This window comes from Pan troglodytes, chromosome 10 (assembly GCF_028858775.2).
Source record: "Pan troglodytes isolate AG18354 chromosome 10, NHGRI_mPanTro3-v2.0_pri, whole genome shotgun sequence".
Taxonomy (NCBI): domain Eukaryota; kingdom Metazoa; phylum Chordata; class Mammalia; order Primates; family Hominidae; genus Pan; species Pan troglodytes.
The window spans coordinates 12,601,792-12,620,647 of record NC_072408.2 but is presented as its reverse complement, the minus strand read 5'-3'; the positions used below and the strand labels follow the sequence as shown (position 1 = coordinate 12,620,647).

Sequence of the window (18,856 nt, the reverse complement as noted above, 5' to 3'; positions counted from 1 at the left end):
GTGAGCTTCTGTCCCAACCCTAGACATTCAAATTTAATTGGCCTGAATGACATCCTGAGCAATCACTGTTAGCAAAAGTTAAAAGATCTCAAAATGCAAAGTGAGATTGGAATAGTCAGGACATGGGAGAGCAAAGACACTAGAGGTCCTCTTTGGCTCCCTTTGGCTTTGCCAAGGAGTATTCCCACTCCCCAAGCAACTGGATGGCATGCCGGCTGTCCATCTGGGTCTCTGCCGCACACACTTTCCTTATACATGCTAAGCAATGTGGCCTTGAAAGAAATTATCCAGATATCCACTACTGACAAAAAAAATGTTCAGTAGCACTTGGTAATTTTCAGGAGACTTTAAAACTTTAAACACACACACACACACACACACACACACACACACACACACATCATTTAATCCACAGGAATCATCTATGGGTGGATCTGACGTCCAGAAATCTGGGACCTCTTCATATGCCCAAGAAACTTTATCATCTGTCCCTATTCCACGATGAGCCTATGAAAAGGTCTTCCATGCAAGCAGCCCTCTCTGGAGCAAGTCATTGCCACAGTTTCAGATTTTCTGGGATGTAATTTCAAAAGCCATCCTCTTTTTTGATCCTGAATGAAATCAAATTAGGGTGGAAATGCATAGAACAGGGAAAAAGTTTCAGAAGTCCTTCCCACTATCAACCACCCTAAAATATCAGATATTTTAATCCATGTGTCCAGAGACATTCTAATCAATGCATTACTCCCTGGCCTCCCAGGCTGAGATATTCGCCCCTGGAGCCACTACTGGTCAAAGTAACCAGAGATCAAATCAGGCTTGCTGCGTTCCCTCTGCATCTCATTCATTCGTTTGCTCATTCATTAATTCTTCCATCAATCCAACCATCAGCCATTCCTTTCTTCATTGAACAACTCTTTATTCAGAGCCACATTGCAGCCGGAGGGATCTTTTTAAAAACAAAAGCTTAATTGTGCCCTCAGAGTTTTCCATAGTTCCCATGCGCCTGGGAAAAAAAAAATAAGCTCCCAGTTGGCTCCCGCCCACCTCTCCACCACACTGGGTATGGGATAGGTGGGATGTTCTCTGTTCATCCCCTCCCTGGGCTTCTTTCAGTTCTTTAAGTCCCTGCTTTCTCTCACCTTGGGGTCTCCTCCCACGGAACTTCTCTACCTGTAACTCTCCTCTACCCCATCTCCTCCTACTTTCACCAGTGATTACAAAACACATCTCAGGTCACCAGGAAGTTTCCTAGTTACTTCCCAGGGTTGTTTGGCTCCATATCTGTTGCTGGGGACTCCTGCTCTCTCTCCACATTTGTTGGTTTGGGGAGAATCTCCCTTTTATCTCTGTCCCAGCCCCTGCTCACGCTCTCTTTCTGTGGACAACAGTCACAGACATCAGCATACCACAGGAAAACACATAATCGACAATTGGAAACTTACTCCTATTCCTCAACATATTTTTTTGTCTTTGTCCAAAAGCTGACCGTCTCTAATGGCTCTATCCTTGACTGTGCCTCTGTCGAGCAGTCCCCAAAAGAACTAAGGAGACTTGCTGTAGACAGACAGTAACTTTATACAGCTGCCCCAAAAGAAGATGTAAACATGGAAGAGGGAATGGGAAGATGTATTCTTGATTCAGACAAGAGCCAAAAAGTAAAAGGGAAATGTCAGAGGATTACAGTGACGAGCTGAGGTCTCTCAACCTGTAACCCAATCCAAATTCAACTTGATTTCCTAGGCATGCTAATAGACCACAGTCTAAAATATCTTTCTCTCTTGTACTCTCTCTCTTGCCTCTCCTCTCTCCCTTTCTTTTTTTTCTCTCTCTCTCTCATGCACACACACACATCAAAAGGCAAGAATATGCAATAAACACACTGGAGGTTTCCTTGGTGGTGGTTTAAATGCTAAGAAAGACAGAGAAAAAGAGACAAGGAGTAAAAGAGTTATAGAAAACAATCTTTTCCTCATTTTAATCCACAGCTACCAAAGGTCTCAAATACTCAAAGAAAACCTCCATAAAAACAATCATGGAATGAATTCTAATGTGAAGGAATCTTAGATTTGAGCTATGAACAATGCTAGAATACTAATACAATTTCTTTTGGGGTAGCTATCTTGGACACAAAGCACCATGCACATATATTTTTGGAAGGAAAGTCCAGGAAAGCTCTGGAGAGGAGTAGCATGCAGAGGTTGCATGGAACATTTCCCCCCTTTGTATTTTAACAGCACCCAAAACTCCCCTGGGGAAATTCTCTCTCTCCTGCTGCATGTGGGGTCATCAGCACAGGGCCCTGCATCCAGGTATCCTTCCTGCATGGGATCCAATTGACTCTATTGCTCTTGACAAGCTGGAAACCAGGAAACCACCTCCCACTGCATCCAAGAGTGGTACATGATGCAGGGTCGGGGATGGAGGGGCCCTTACATGACAAGAAGACCAACAGCCTTGCTTTGAAGATGCGGAACCCAAGGCCCTGGGTCACAGGGAAGGACTGCCAGAAGCTGGGCTAGACCTCAGGCCCTCCAGGTTCCTGAGTTTCCAGTTCATAGCCTGTCCCACAACATCGCGCAGCTCTTAGAAGCCTCTTCCTAAACACTGGGATTGCTAAAAGGAGACCCATATTGGTCTTTCCCAAATCCCCCAGCCTATAAGGGCTCCTCCTTCCTCCAAACTCCCAAAACCTCTGTAGTCCCTACCACCCAGATGCCTCTTACCAAATATCTACTGCCACATCCTGTAGTCTGCTTCTCTGCAAATCTACCCTGTATTCCCAAGTAGACTGCAAGGCTGTTGAAGGTAAGGCCTTGCTTTGTATCTCTTGGTATCCCACACGGCACCTCGCACAGCGGCTAGCAAGACTCAGTGGCAGCAGAGTGGCCCCTTACAATAATACTTTGTAAACAGATACGGAAACCATCTGACAGATGTGCTATGTTTTCTAAAGGCTCCCTTCTAAATTCTAAAAAAATTACTAAATAGGACTCCATGTCTGTTTCTCCTGGTGTCCGGATCTATTAAAAACAGGATGAGAAAAAATAAATGCCTCCTTGAGCAGGAGGGACTCAGGACAGAAGTGGACAGTAGATGGCAGTCTGTTCCTGTGTCAGAAGTGGTCACAGAGACAATACATGCTGTATAATTAGAAAGGAAGTAGAAGCACAGCTTAGGGGCCTGAGGTGGACTCACCCCCACCATGCCACGAGCAGGGATACTTCTGAGAAGTACCCTGGTGAGCATGCACACCTACACCTCCCCAAGCCCCAACACCTGTACAACATGCGTGTTCCCCCGACTCTCCCCACAAGGACCAAGGGCTCCCATCACAATGGTCTCTGAGCATCCATCACCCTAGCCCTGGGAATTCAGGGACAAGAAAACCACTGTCATGTGGAAGTGGAGACCATTCCTGGACCCTCCAGCTTGCTCCTGAGCCAAGAGGATTCTCAATCATGGTTTGTACTAAAAAACAACACCTGAAGTGGGAACCCTGTATTCCATCTTCCTTGCTTCCCTTGTTCTCCCTGGAGCACTATGATTGTAACCTGACTGCCTCCTTCACCGGTTTCCAGACCCCAAGGCCAGCAGCACTACATTCATCTCTGCATCTTCCCCAACATTTAGCACGTGACCACCAACAGAATGCTTAATGAATAATCTGTACACGTGTGTTTTGAGTTGCTTTCCGAGTGTCTAACGAGGAGTTATCCTAATGCGTATGCAATGACACCCAATTCCCTGTGACCAAGAGCCCCAATTTGCAGGAGAACTAAGCAGGCTAAGACGTGGGGAAGAAAGGTCTCTAAAAGGGAGTAAGAACAGCCTTTTCTGGCCACCAAGCACTGAGCATTCATGACCTTAGCCTTGGGACAGGCCAAAAGGGGGATAAAGGTAACACTGTTTTGAAGCCCTGGCAAGGTGCACTGCCTCTCTGAGCCAAGTTCCTGGCACTGTCAAATCGCTACTGCACATTCTGAGCTCACAATGACCGGTCACGCATTCATTCACTCAACACATTCCTGTGGCTGTCGCTATTCAAGGTGGGGGACACAAAAATGAAAACAACAGATCCCTTTCTCTGTGAAGTTCATATTCTAGGAATGCAAATTAAACACAGGCTGCTAAGTGGCATCAGGAGGCTGGGAAGGGAGCCCCAGGCTCTCTGGGGAAATGCAGGGAGGCTTCCCAGGTTAAGCAAATATGTGAAGGAGGATTTTAATATCATTGATGATGATGGAGGGGTAAGCATTTGAAGCACAATATTTCTACAGAATATATCCTCCAATGCTATCTCCGATTCAAGAATAAACGTATCAGTTGTACAGAACATTTCCCTCTATATTTAGGCCATTTGAGGTATCCCCTTCTCCATCCGCGCATTTGTCCAGATTTTTCTACTAGCTCCCAATTCTCACAATTTAATTAATGATAAGTCAAGAAAGACCTTAGAGATAATCAAAGTCAGTAGCTCTTAATAGATGAGGAAGTGAGACCTAGTGTGGCTCGGGGACTTCCCAAAATTGTAGTTAGCCTCTGTTGGAGTTAGAGGCGGGGTCTGATCTCTCTGCAGAGTTTGGGATCTCTCTGATTTAGCTTATTGAATTCAGCTACCCACAGACAACTTTAATCCCACATAAACCTCTCGCATACTCCCAACTTCCAATCCAAGATCCACCACGAATCTGGCAAGCTTGTTTCTTCAGTGCTTCATAAACATGCACTCATCCATATGTTCAATGACTTATCTGGCATCACATAACTTAATTTCCTCCTCCACCCCCTCCAAATCACTCTATGTAAGTCCTCTAGGCCAGCAGGGTTACCTGAAAATCCCAGGCATGGGCCACAGTGTGGGGCCGAGGGAGCAGCGGAGTCATGGAAGATGTGATCTGTCACGCTGGTAGGGTCCTTGTGACCCTCTAGTGAGTCCAACTCCTCCCTTTTCCAGGAAAAGAGGCCCACGGAGGGAAAGTGATTTGCTTAAAGTCACACAGCTAGTCTGGGCTCTCTGCAGGGAGACTGTGGCAAGCTATTTAAGGTAGCCAGGTGGGTGTTAGGAGGACTGGGCTTCTTCCCCACCATGGGACACACCTGTTGGGAAAGCAGGTGATTTCTAGAGCTGTGTCTTCCTCTTGAACCCAGTGGAAGTACCTTATGAACCATTAGAAGCAGGTCCTCTAGACGTGGGATGAAACTAATCTCAGACTGAGAACTCGAAACAAACTCCCTGAGGGATCACTTAGAGCCAGAGAAGGATATTTTTAAATGCTGGGGTCTTAGATCTAGAAACAGAGGGAAGGGGGAAGTAAATTGCAAGAACCTGGCTATCAGTTTTTAAAAGGCTATATACTCCATATAAAGAAAAAAATTATCACCCTACACATGAAAAGTTATTTTAAGCAAAGTAAATACATAATTTTTGAGTACCTATGGTATAATAGGCATTAGGTTAGTGTTCAACATTGATTTGTACATGCAAATATCTTTAAGCAACAGAACAAAGTCACCTGTCCTTAACTGTCTTGATGATGTATATGTGGTAGTGATGGTGGGGAAATCAGTGGAGGAAGAAGGAATGAGCCTTTAGTCACAATCTTCAAACAGGGCAACATCCACCCCAAGAACCTGTTTGGCTTCTCTACTTCTGGTACTGCCCAGAGAATGGTGTGCAGTGGCAAATCCTCAGCTGGAGGGCTCTACAGCTGCTCTGCTCTGCACCAAACACAGCCTGGGGACCTCAGTCTTTAGCAGTGACCCCTGCCCCCCAACCTCCCAGCAAGAAACCTACCTTAACTTTGGCCCCAGTCTAAATGGTGTGAGTTCCCTAGCCTATCAAAGAAAGCCATCTTCCAAATTCTAAAGATACCTCATGCTCTCCATTCATATTCTTTTTCACTTTGATTCTGTGCAATTCCAGGACTCAAGAATGCTGGGACCTACCACCTCTCGTGGGCGTGTGGATCAAAACCAGATGTCCAGCTCCAATTTTATAGAGTTTACAAGGAGGCAATTGTGGCTTAAATCAATATCCGTATTCTGTAAGGGCAGATTCCCTTGTCAACAGAACAAGAGGTAAAGGGAGAGGGCCAATGGAAGCTGAGACAGATCTGACACATGCTTGCCAGCAGGTGGCTAGAAAACCTAAACATTTGTCTTGCACATGACAAGGAGGCTTCCGGGGGCGGGGAGCAGGTTACCCTATGGGGTGACCAACTTTGCAGAAGAAGATGGACCCAGCTCCCATCTGGATGACATCACAGAACATAAAAAACAGAATCTGACTAGCAGGTGATGGGCTTGGGATGCCACAGACTTCAGGCTGGAAAGCCAAGAACATCAGCATACCCCTTAACCTCACATAACCTCAGTACCCCCATCTGTAAATGAGATTATTTTGAGTACTGAGATAATGCCATGTAATAGCTGTAAAAATGCCTGGCACCCAGTAAGTACTCAAATATTAACTGTCATCATCATCATCATCCATCATCTTAAAGATGGATGCTTACCTTGGTCAGAGACATTGCCACTGAAAGACATTCACTGGGAAGCTGAATCATTAGCATCAGACCTACCAGAAAGCCAAATCCCACCCCTTTCAGCTCTGCACACCCTGTGTAGGCTAAGCCAATGTTTAGAGCATTCTTGGCCAAAAGGAAACACTCTGGCAAATTTTTTGCACGCCTTTCTGCCTTTGACTCAGCCATTCCCCAAAGATAAAAACAGGAGCTCGTTAAGGGCGTGCCAGGGTGCACTCCAAGTGAGGTAATTAGCACTGATTAGGTAGGAGGATGTGGCTACTGTGGAATCCTACAGTGGCAGGGCTGGACTGGGACTGGGAGATCTTCTAGTTCAAGCCCTTCATTTACAGATGGCAAAGTCATGTCCTAGAGAGAATGTCCAGGGTCACACAGTAGCAGCTAATTAGTGACAGAGCCCAGTCACTGAACCTGGTCCTTCACTTCTAAGTCAGGCAGCTACCTGCTGCCTCAGGCTACTGAAGGTCACCCTGGCCTGGGCTCTTGTTAGCTACTGTTTCCTCCAAAATCTCTGGCCTTGAATGTTGGAGAACCTTAAATCTTCCAAAAAATCTCTGACTGAACAAACCCACAAAATAAATGGGGCTCAACAAATGTCTTCTCTGGAGATGTTACTAAAAAGTGAGCAATCACAACAGACCACACGAAATTTCACGTCAAAATCTGTTCTGTTTCAATGACATCACGGTCAGTCATAGGTTTGTCCTGTGAGGACAACCAAAGCTGCAGCAAGCTCTCCGTAGTTCCCAATTAATCCTATTTGAGAAGGACCATGGCACAGATGAGGACATGAAGAGCAAATGCATTCTGACCATGTGGGGGTGTGTGCAACCTCTAGCCTCTCAGTATTTTTAGGTAAAACAAAAGACTGAGTTATGGAAAACTATTAACAACAACAAAAAATACTGTAACGCTCTGGGGCCATCTACATATGTTCTCACAGGTTCTAAAATGAGTCCTCTGAAAGACTTTTTTTTTTTTGTCCAGCCTCAATCTTGTTAGAAATCCATCCAGGCAAGAATGAGGTAATATCTACACTGGCGTCATACTTCAAAGTTCAACATGCCCATATAAAAACGATCTGAAGGAAGGTGCCCTCAACTTTTTTCTCAGGCTGGCCCACCTGTAAGAAGCAATCCAATGACAATCCAATCTGAGCCAAGCATCCAGATACCTGCCACCCATAACATAAGCTCTACAAATGCCCCCTGTCTACCCAGGGCAGCTCCTACGCTCACATGTCCCCCAGCACGCACGCACGCACATCCTGTGCTCTCCTCTTACTCCACACACGCCTGTCCACGCACAAAGTACATCCACAGACCTTATCAGCAGCACCACACGGGGCTTAGGCTTGTCTCCAGTACAAGATTTGGTCCTTTTCCAACAAACTCAATTTTAAATAAAACTAAATCTAAAACCCTAGCAACGGTCATTAGTTCAACATCCCCAACGCCAGAAACTGCCTGCCTCGTTAAAGAGTAAAACAGCAGCGGGTGAGGCTTGAGGCAGGGTGGTGGGCTCTAAAGATCTTCTGTGTCAGCCTGCATCCCCTCTCTCACTTCCAGGCAATGCACAGACTTACATTCCCTCCAGTTGGGGTGGGAGTGCTGTAACTGCTCGGGAAAAGGTCTGGAGAAGCTTGTAGCAGAAGCCGCCTGCTCCGTCAGGCATCCTGAATGTAGGGAAAGAGGAGAGGCCTGAACATCTGATACATCTGGGAGTGGAAGTGAAGAGATGGGAAATGTTATGTAATTAAACTCTGCTGGCCTGTCCCGCCTGGGGAATGTGAGACCCATCAGCAGTGACCTCTTCCAATCAACTTAATTGGCCCAATCTCGCCAAGAAAAGCAACAGAATTAGTTTAGTGCCTCTTGGAAATAGCTTAGCTCCTGACTATTTATGGCCACTGAACTCAAGGATGGGAGCCTGACTCTGAGCCAGGAGTTGACAGCATGTACTGACTTCTGGGAGGAATCGGAGGTTTCAGTGTGTTTCCATGCCCCTCTACGTCTCCATCTTCATCTCTGGGGAAAGTGGCTGTACCCAACTTGCTGCACTGGGCACAAAGAATTTCAAAGACCCAAAGCCCAGGCTTTCCTCTTACCAGGCAGGCTAGACTTTGCTCTTCTTTTATTCAAATGGTGCCTATGTCAAGGGCAATTATTATTTTTGCTGTTCTCCAAGTCACATTTCTTTTGGTGCTGTGGTCTGCATAGCTGATGTTAAAAAATAAAGAAATGTCTGTCTCTGATCATTAATAACATTGATTCTTAGACTACCTTTCCTCTGAATAGCTCAAAGATCTTAAAGATTTCCATCATCTATAATCTAGGCTTGGCTGCCTCCAGCTTCTGGATGAGTAAACTGAGGCAGTTATAAAAAGTTTTGTTTACACAACGAGTGGGCAGTAGAGATGCTGTGGGCATCATGATTGCTGATTAAGTTGCATTGTAAAGAGAAAGGGGTCCAGATCCTATTTTCACCATGACCTACATACGTGCTAGTACCTGTATTTAATTACATTTCATCTTTGTATAGCTGTATACAACTAAACACACCAAGTTTTGATGGGGGAAAAGAGGAGTGAACTTTCCTCCTCCTTGAGTCATTATATTGCCCCTTTACAAAAAGAGAAACAGAAGAGTTATAGAGATTAAAAAGGTCCCCAAAGTCACACTTTTCCCAAGTGGTAGAACTGGACTAGAACTAAGACATTCCCAATCCAGTCTTGCACTTCACCACCCTGCCCTCAGAAATATCTGCCCCGGATCTTCTGACCAATAGTCAAGCCCTATATAAACTATCTCTTACACAGATGAGTTTCCCTCTCAAAAATAAGGTAGACCCTTAAAATGGCACAGCTGTAACTTCATGAATTCAAAAATGTCATGAGTCAAATAAAGTCCTCCCAAACATATGCCCAACGGTGGTCAGAACCTAATCAAATGGGGATCCCCATCGTCTGCTCCAGACAGGCAGATGTGTGCATCACAAAAGCACAGCCTTCACTCTGTTCCTATCCAGTTGCCTCACTAGTCATCTCAGGGTATGGACCCGATCAACGACACCTTTGTCTCATTCCCCAAAGTCTACGGCCCTTCTTTTGTGTACACCTTTTTTCGCTAAAGATGCACATCTGAGTATCCAAGACAATTTTTATCCTTCCCCAGACACACAGAATTCCTGCAAAAACACATACTGGCACCCCCTTCACAAGAGCCAGAATATCCACCCCTCCTATCCACCTCGCTAGTTTTCTCCCAGTTACGTTACTCCAGGCCAAAGTGCATGTGCACGCACCTGCACGCACACCCACCCCCCCAACACACACTCGGGTTAGCTTTACACTCGTAGCCCAGAAAACATCAAAGATGAACAAACGCTCCCAGTCCATCTCTTCCCTGATCATGACTTCACCATTCTCCAGCTCCACATAACAAGTGTCATTCCAGCTATGAAGGAGGCTCTGTGTACTCTTAGAAACTCAATCCTCAAAGGGATCTGGACCTGCATTCTGACCTGAAGTGCAGCACCCTCCAATTCCCAGCCCACACCCCACACAAGAAACAACAACACCGTCCAGCTCCCTACCCAATACACAAAAGTCTACATCATCCCTCTCTTTATGCCCCACTTTTTACAAAACCAGAGATATATTTCAAGTCAGCTTCCCTTTGGCCCCCAAGATCCATAAACATCTCTAGAAACTGAATTATAGACCTTGAAGAAACCTCAACAAGCGTCGAGCTCTGTCTATTTCTGGCAAAATTGCATCAGTTTTACTGAGCCTGGAGAAGGAATTTTTCCAGGGCAGTGTGCCATGCCCCAGTACCCAGCAATGGGCTGAGCATCCAGTAGGCACTCCATTAGCTTTAATTGATTATCAATATGAACTGGTGATAGTGAATTCTCCTATTACATAAGAAACCCATTACAAAACATTATACAACATGCATCCCTGACACCAGGCACGGATAGTGCATTCCTCTACTTACTTCAGTCTTATGCACACATCTCTTCCTGTTCCCACCCAGTGCCAATGCACAAGGACTTTTCCCCTTAAATGTACATCCCTCATTCTAAGCCTCCTCCAATTCTCTTCTCTCTGGGGAGGAAGGAGGGGGGAGGCAAACACCAACTCCAACCCGGTGTCCTTCCCTGCAAATGCTTTGTCTTTCCATAAAGAGGATCTGAGCTCACACTTTTCTACCCCCTACATGCCCTAGTACCATTCCAGCCAAATTTCCCAGTGCACCCTCATGAAGTTCAAACCCGGTGCTCCTCAGATAATCTTTCCCCACCCCCCACACACATCCCTTTGGTAATCCTCAGGCGCCCAACCTTTCACATGCATCCACCTTCCCCTCACACACACAGCCGCCCTCCTACACCACACCCACTCCATGTGTTTGTGCAGGCATGCACAAGCCATCTGTCTTCAACAGGCTGCACCTCTCCTCCTGCTCTGACACCCTTCATAGGCACAGATTTCGCATTAGCTACACCTATGTTCCTGCAAGCTCTTGTCTCCCGCTAAGCACACAGATGCCCATCCGACAGACTCCCCAGAAACACACACCTCCCAGGCACCAAAGAGGGATAGGACTCCAGCTTTTTTGCCACCTTCCCCTACACACACACACACACACACACACACACACACACACACTTTGGAAAAACATCCCCATCCCTCCCTGACCACTCACTCAATGGTCACAATCTCACTCCATAGATAAGCATATCCCATTCACACACAACCAAACCCTCTAAGTCCAGCTACACTCCAGTCCTCACCAACACAAAATCCCACACACTCTCCCTAGGGGAAATACCCCAGACTTTCTATCTCCCTTCAACACTGTCTACCGGAGCCTGCATTATTTTCCAACCCCCTTACCTCCTAACACGATACCTAAGTCTGCGTGTTTGCGCCCAAGGCAGAGGGGGTTGGAGTTTATCCTCCACATTCTACCTCTCAGCTTTCTTTGTGTGACATGTCAGAAAGGAATTGAGGGCAGGCGGGAGGCAGGCTGAGTATGCTGGAGAACTTCTGAGTGTTGTGAAAACAGGACCGCTGGAAAAGTCTCCTCTATGTTACAACTTTCTCCCATCCTGACGTTTAGGACAGAGCGCTTCCACGTTCTCCTCGCTCGCTGTTTTGCGGGGTAGGAGCGGGCACCTCTTTATTTAAAAAGCAGGTCGCTCAGTGCACTCCATAATCAGCTGAGTTACAAACATCAGGCTCCAGGAGAAACACCCACCCCTTCCAGGCTCCCCTCCCCTCTCAGCAGGCCCCCGCCCCCACCTCTTCACACACATAAACAAGTCCACAGGCGCACAGTCTCCCGAGCTCTCCAGCTCTGAGCCCGGCGCTCCCGGGAGCAACCTCCGTTCGGACTCAGAACCCGCCGCCCGCCGCCAGAGGCCGAGGCCAGACGATCTTTTCGGTGTTTCCCCCACCGGCAATCCCACCCCAGCCTCGATGCCAGCAAAAGGGATCCTTTCTAGTCCACAGCCCCGACACCGTCGGACGCAGGGGTCTCAGTGCCGTGCATCTGAAGCGCAGACGACGAATGAACGCAGCAGCCAAACTCCCGCAAAGAAGCAGCGCCTCCTGGACGCGCACCCACTCCCGCGGAGAGCAACAAGCAGAATCCTACTCCCCCATCCCATGCCCTCGGCCCTCGCCCCTCGCCCCTCCTGTCCCTAACCTTCAACTCCCAAGCGTCCCAAATTTCATGAGGAGCATCCACCACTGAGTACAGCTCTGGGGCAATGGGGCAGTTCGGTCCGTCGTGGGACCTTTAAACTCCGATCTGGCTGGCTGCGCGGGTGCCCAGGTCTCCCGGCCTCCCACGCCACCGCTCAAAGTCCGAGAACAGGCTGGACGATACCGCAAGGAGATCCCCGGGGATGGCCGGGCCCGGGTGCCCGCCGCTCCCCGGAGGGGTCCCAGATGTGCGGGCTGCGTACGGAGCTCCAACATCTGCGCAAAGGCCCAGGGTGGGGTGGCCACCGGGTGGGCGCTGGCCAAGAGGAGCCCGGGGCGCGAGGTCTTTTCTGAAAAAACCCTTTCGGGGAACTCCAACGCAGGTACGCGGCGCGCGGCAGTGAGTCCCAACTCCCAAAACTGGAACGCGAGGTTCCGGGTCCTGAGCTGCGCGTCCCCTCCCCCCAGCCCACGCCCGGGCCAGAGTGGTGCTGGGGCGAGCTGAGAATCAGGCTCAGCGGCCGGCAGAGTGCAGGGCGTGTGCAGGGGAGCTGCCGCGGCACCTCCCCGCCCGGAGTTCTGTCTGCCACCCCCTTTTGTTATAGGATGCGCTAGGAGCTTTCTCGGAGGAGCAGGCGGGTCGGTTGGGGGTGGTGGGTGGTTGATTCTGTTGAATCTCTTTCCTGCTCTTTCGTCGTCCCCATTTCCCCTCGCCTGCCCCTACCCTTTCCAATCCAGGTCCCTTAAACCTGATCACTTTCCCAGATTGAGGGAAGCTTCTTGGGCAGCCGAGGGACAAGAGGGGAGGAGGTGGAGAAGGGTGTCCGTGTCCGTGTGTGTGTGTGTGTGTGTGTGTGTAGGGGGGTGGCTGCGGTTGCGCTTCGGCCTGAGCAGATCCCAGCGCAAACTTTGGGGAAGACACAAGCCCGGGAAAGTGAGTGAGCGCGGCGCGATGGGGGTGGGGCGGGATGCGGATCTGGGGCCCCCCGCACCAGTCCACTGGAAAATCCCTCCCCACGTGGACCCCCATCCCCAAACCTGCCCACCCAAGGTGCCCGCCGCCTCCCCTTACCGTGGCAAAAGTAACCATGGCATCCGTGTGGCCGTTTCCAGGGACGTCGACATGAAGAGAAAGGTGGACGCGAGCTCGGTCATTCAAAGTCTCCCCCACCCCGCCGCAGCCACTACCCAGCAGGGGAAAAAGGAGAGGAAGAAAGAAAGGAGAGAGAAGAAAGTAGTTGCGCCGGGCTGCGTCGCGGGGCGGTGCGCGGAGCTGTTCGGAAGGGAGAGGAGCTTCAACTCTGAGTCCCGTGAACAGAATCTGCGCGGTTATAACCAGCCAACCCGGCCAGATGGCTCCGCGCTCAGCGCCTTAACCCCTTCCGCGCCGCGCCGCCCTCCCCCGCCAGCCCGCGCCGCGCCGCGCACGCCCGCGCCCCAGAGCCCCTCCGACCTCACTTCGGGACCCGTGGCGGGGAAGGGGTCATTTCTCCTGGCCCCTCTTGAAAAACAAAACCAAACCAAACAACAACAGCAACAAAAACTTCCAAATCTGTAGTATTCTTCAGTAACCCCCACCCCTGAGTTCCCTTTTGGAGATCCAGGAAAAAACGAAACATTAAATGTATCGTAACAGGTTACATGTTAGTGTCTTCAGGCTTTCTTAGTTGTTCTTTTTCTTGAAATTTTTCTTTTTGATCTTTTTTCTTTCAAGATTTTCTTTACAAGGCATTAGGGCCTTTTCCTGCCTTTTTCCTCAGGAGGATCAGGTCTGAGGCGTAAACTCCTCCTCCAAACCTTAGACCCTTCCAGCTCCAGATCTCTCCCCACCCCCTACCAAGCCCACCCGCCACTCCTCCCCCCACCCCACAGCACGAACACGCCCAAGGACAATCGCTCCCCGGCGAACTCGCCGCTCCCGGGGACCCGCACCCAGGACGCTGTGTCGGCGGTCAAGGGAGGTCAAGGTAGAGGGGCGTGGGGGCGGGTGGTCCGAGGGACTAGGGAGGGGCTGTGTGTGCGCGCGCGTGTTTGCGGGAGCTTGAGTGTGGAAGGGAGAGGGAGATGGATCGCAGCCTCCCATTTCACCCATCCTCCAACTTCTAAACCCCTTCCTTCCAAACTAGGATGGGGCCCTGCAGCTAATCACTCGCCCAGCACCCACCAGTCTGCACGCGGGGACAGCGCGAGAAGCAGGAAAGGCGAGCAACAAACAAACCTCTTCGTGGCGCCCCGAAAGTAATGACGCTCACTTCCCCACCGGTGGATTCATTCGAGGAGAGGATAGGGGGAGGGGGTCAAAATCTCTTATTTGGAGATAATTTTAGCTGCCCGTTAGACCTCACTTGCTCCGAGCCGTTCTCTCTAAATTTACCAAGTTAAGTCATCTTGATTTCGCCCATTTGCCATCGAGAGAAGGGGGGAAAAATACCACCTAGTGATCAACGAGAAATCGAGAGCCCGGGAGCAGAGTTTTGCCCTCTTGCCCCCTTCCCGAGTCCTTGCGTGGTGGACCTCCGCTCCAAGCCCCTCATCCCTTCCTCCCTGCCACTTCAGCCGCTCCTCACATCATCTCCTGCCAGGACCTTTTGACTCACGCGCGACTGGGAAGGGTAGCGAGTATCCCGTTTCCTCCCTGCCCTGTCGTTCGAGGTGTCTAATAAGCAAGCCGTTCCGTGTTTCGGTTAGGGCCCAGGTTCAAAAAATCCAAATACCTTGAAATTGCTTGAGAATTTGGTTAAACATCGGAACTGCACCCACCAGTTCAGGACCAACCGGCCGCAGAGAGTAGCTGGGGGGTTGGATGGGGAGGTGGGAAGGGAGGGGGGAGTCTGGGGCTGCGTACTAGATAGATTGTACCTGCCTCATCATTATCCTGGCTGATGGGGGTTGCCACATCGAAAACCGCCAGAAGCGCCCACCGAGGCCCAGGGGCGTCACCTCCTGCGGTCCCTCGCAAGGGTAGGGTCGTCCTTCAGTGGCTCCCCTCGTGCCAAAATATCGACGTCTTCCTCAGGGCCAGAAGAGGCTGCCGAGTCGTTCCCTCCACCCCGCCACACAGCACCATGAAGGTTTGGATTGGGCGTGCTCTGTCGGGTTCTGCTTTTCTCCCTCTCATCTGGCCCGCCTCCCTGCCCTCCCCCACTTCCCGCACTTGCCCCCCTCCTCCAGCTTCTCGCCCTGGTCAAAGGAGGGATTCAGGCCCCAGTTTCAGATCCACTGGCAGAGTTCTTTTCTCAAGCTCCAGGTCCTCTGGGAACCTGAAGATTGCAAGGAAAGAGGTGGTTGGCTCCTGCTGCAGCAGGGAAGGGGTTAAATACATGTGCGGGCTGATCTGCAGGCAGCTCCCAGGTCCCTGGCAGTCTGGAGGGAGGAGGGGAAGGGGGGCAAACAAACTTGAAAAATCAGAAGAAAGGAAGGAGAAGAAAAGGCAGCAAGCAGTGCGTTTAGGACTTGGATTTGTTCTGCAGATGCCTTGCACTGGCTGGCCGCGTCATTTTGCCAGGACTTTCGGGGATCCCAGAAAGAGTTTGTATTATTTCCAACTCCAAGGGGTTTTGTCCTAAGCTGGTGGGTCTGTCTTTGCTTGCAATCAACAGGCCTTGTAATATGAGAGGTGACACCTTAATCTTGCCAAATATGTGCTGTGTCTTTGTGGAGAGAGGGTAGGAGGGACTGAGGGAAGGAGGGAGGAAGAGGGAGAGACCCAGACAGGGGCAGAGGGTGAAAGATGCACTTTTTCTCAGAAGGATTGGCTTCCCAAAGGGAGAGCCTCAGCCCTTTTCCGAGTAGAAGACCTCTTTGAGACAGTCTACCTTGAGCACCGCCAACTGCCTTTTCCTTTACTGTTTTTCTTTAGACTTCAGACCTAAAGATCTCTTCCCTCTAAGACTAGGGACTGACCCCCCAGCTCTCTGTTGTGGCTTCCATGGGAGTGGCAAGGTGCGGAATGAAGAAGATGGGAAGAAAAAAAGAATTAGAAAGGTGTATTTTTAAGAAGACAGAATAAAAAGATCATTCTCTACTATGTAGAGCCATTTTTAAACTAGAATATTGTGACTTCTAAGTAAATCCGTGTTTCTAAATAGAGATTTTTCTTTTCTATAGAAATACCATTGGTATGGATAGCAAAAGCAAAGATCAGGACTGGAAAGTAAGCTGGCTGCGAGCTTGTGCCCTGTACATAGGCCTGGTTAAGGAAGCATCCAGGATGAGATCTTTTAGGATTCTCTAGGTAGGTGCTCCTCTCCAAGTTGACTTCGTGGCCATGACTTTGGCTGTCCATCTGTCGACTGTATTTTTAGGTTGCTGAACTTTCTTCTTCTCCCTGCTGCATCTGAGAGTAAGGCCCTGACTCCTGGAAGTGATTTCTGAGAGCAGGAATCAGATCTTGTTTTTGAAAACCCCCTTTAAAACTCTCTCCTAAAGCAATTTCCAGAGCGTGCCTTCTGGTTACCCTTATCTTTTGCAATAGCACCACTCTGTGGTTGGAACACTGAACAGAAACAAAACGGCAACGTGGGATTGAATTTTGCCTTTATCTTGTGAAAACAGCACTTATCTCCCTATGTTTGAGCTCAGTGGACTGAATGCTGGTGGTGGGGGCTCAGCGTGCGGTGAGGGAGGGGGTCTTGTGAAGTGGCAGTATGTGGTTAATTCATTGTGACATGTTGACCCAGGAAATGAGAGAAGTGGACCGAATGGCCTCCAAGGACCCTTTCCGTGTCAAAGACAAGCTTGTTTTTTTTCCCCATGATCACGTAGCTAGCCTTGAATGTCTGTCCTCTTCCACTGCTTTTCTTTTTCTCTCTTTTGAGGTTACTAAAATAAACACCACACTTCTCACTGATCCTGAAGTATTTGCAAGTTGCATCTTCTGCTGCTGGAGGGCGCTGTGGGGAGGTCTTGCCCTACCCCCTCCATCCCCGCCCCCATCCACCCAGACAGCTGCTAGAGCTGATGGAGTCTGGAAGTCTTCGTTTTTCAAACAATTAAAGTGAATGCAAAAGGTGTTTGCACAGGGACTGGGAGCTTAAGGGTCAGGAAAGGCGGCTTCATGCTACCTTTGTGCCTCCACACTTGAAAGATTCCTGGCTGCCCACCCGTTACTATATACTGGCAACAGCATTATTCACCAAGAGCTACAGGCTGTCAAGCCATATAGCAATTCCTCTCAGATGACCTGGAGTCACCTGTGAGACATTATTCTTTTCTTTCAATTTGCATGCACTTGTCCACAGAAACTGAGTGGCTTGTTTATGTTTATTTAACAAGCCCAGGTCTTCCCCCAAATTTCTGTCATTTTAAGAAAGCACAGCTTTGCTCTAAGGACTAGCATTGATCTCTCTACACAGAATACAGACATCAGAGATAAACTTCTATCAGCCCCTATGTCCCCCACTCCGCATTTAATAACTGAGGAAACTCAGAATAACAAAAAACAAAAACAAAAACATAATAACAGACCACGACCTAGAATTTACTGCCAGAGTAGATTTTGGTGCCTGAGAAAAGCAGGTTCCCCTCTACCTTCTCCACTCAGTAGCCATGTGCTTTTGTACAGGTTTCTTAACTTCTTAGAACCCATCTGCAATTGGTGAAGACAACACCAATCTCATAGAAGTAATATGAGGACCAAAGGAACTAATTAATTTAAAACATTCAACACAGTGCCTGGCACAATGTGAATGCCAGTCCCAATCTGCTAGTCCTTACACAGGAAACACTGTCACACCACTGGAGGAATGAGCTATCTTTAGAAAGAAGCTTAGCTCTGGGATGGCCTGTGTATTATTATTTGTATGCCACTACACATTTCATCAATGTAATTTTATGGATGTATATTTTCCCCTTTGGACAAATACAGAAATAAATCAGCAGAATGAAGTAGTGGACATATTTAGAATTTATATAGCTTCCCAACGTGGACCTCAACGTGCATGAAAGACAGAATTGAAGGATTTCAAAATCTCGTCTTATTCATTCTCTGCCTTTCACCCAGAACCACCTCATCATTTAAAAGGAAATTCCACCATATCCTTCAACTCTTAACAGATTGCCTTGTATATTATTGGTTTGTTGTTATTGCTAATTATGTTCTAGGGCTTACATTGAACAATATAATGAATTGCATTGAACAACGGTGAATCAACTTATTTTGTGACATGGCATACATATTCATAATTATGTTTCAAGAAATTACCCGTAATGATAGAGGGAAGGTATGTATTCCTACCACACAGGTGGATGTAGAAATCATAATAAAGTCTCCTATTTCACCAGTCATGACATGAATTCCTAACCACCCTATAAATTAACTTTATGCTGCACCAAACTCCACTCATAAAAAAATGACATTAAGGTTTCCTAGGTAACTAATGCATTTCCAAAGGGAATAGGTCTCAGGAGACAAAGAGGGCAGGGAAAAGGGTGGGGAGGGGAAGTGAAGAAAAGAGAAAAAAACATCCGATGAGACCCACGTGACATAAACAAAATATTTCACGGGGAAGAACCCATAAAGTTTTACTGCCGGGGTCTGACACAGATATGGCATAGCCATTAATTCCATCTTTGGATGATAAAATACTCGATAGAC

The 18,856-nt window shown here is 48.5% G+C and overlaps 1 protein-coding gene across 1 annotated transcript in view; it reads right to left on the bottom strand.

Moving 5' to 3' along the window:
* Positions 1–13,416, bottom strand: part of NTF3 (neurotrophin 3) — a 64,110-nt gene extending 50,694 nt beyond the window's left edge. Inside the window, exon 1 of the mRNA XM_016922826.3 lies at positions 13,334–13,416. Within this exon, the coding sequence (XP_016778315.1) occupies positions 13,334–13,351 (18 nt within the window). The 5' untranslated portion in view covers positions 13,352–13,416. The remainder of the gene's footprint in view (positions 1–13,333) is intronic.
* Positions 13,417–18,856: the final 5,440 nt, after the last annotated feature.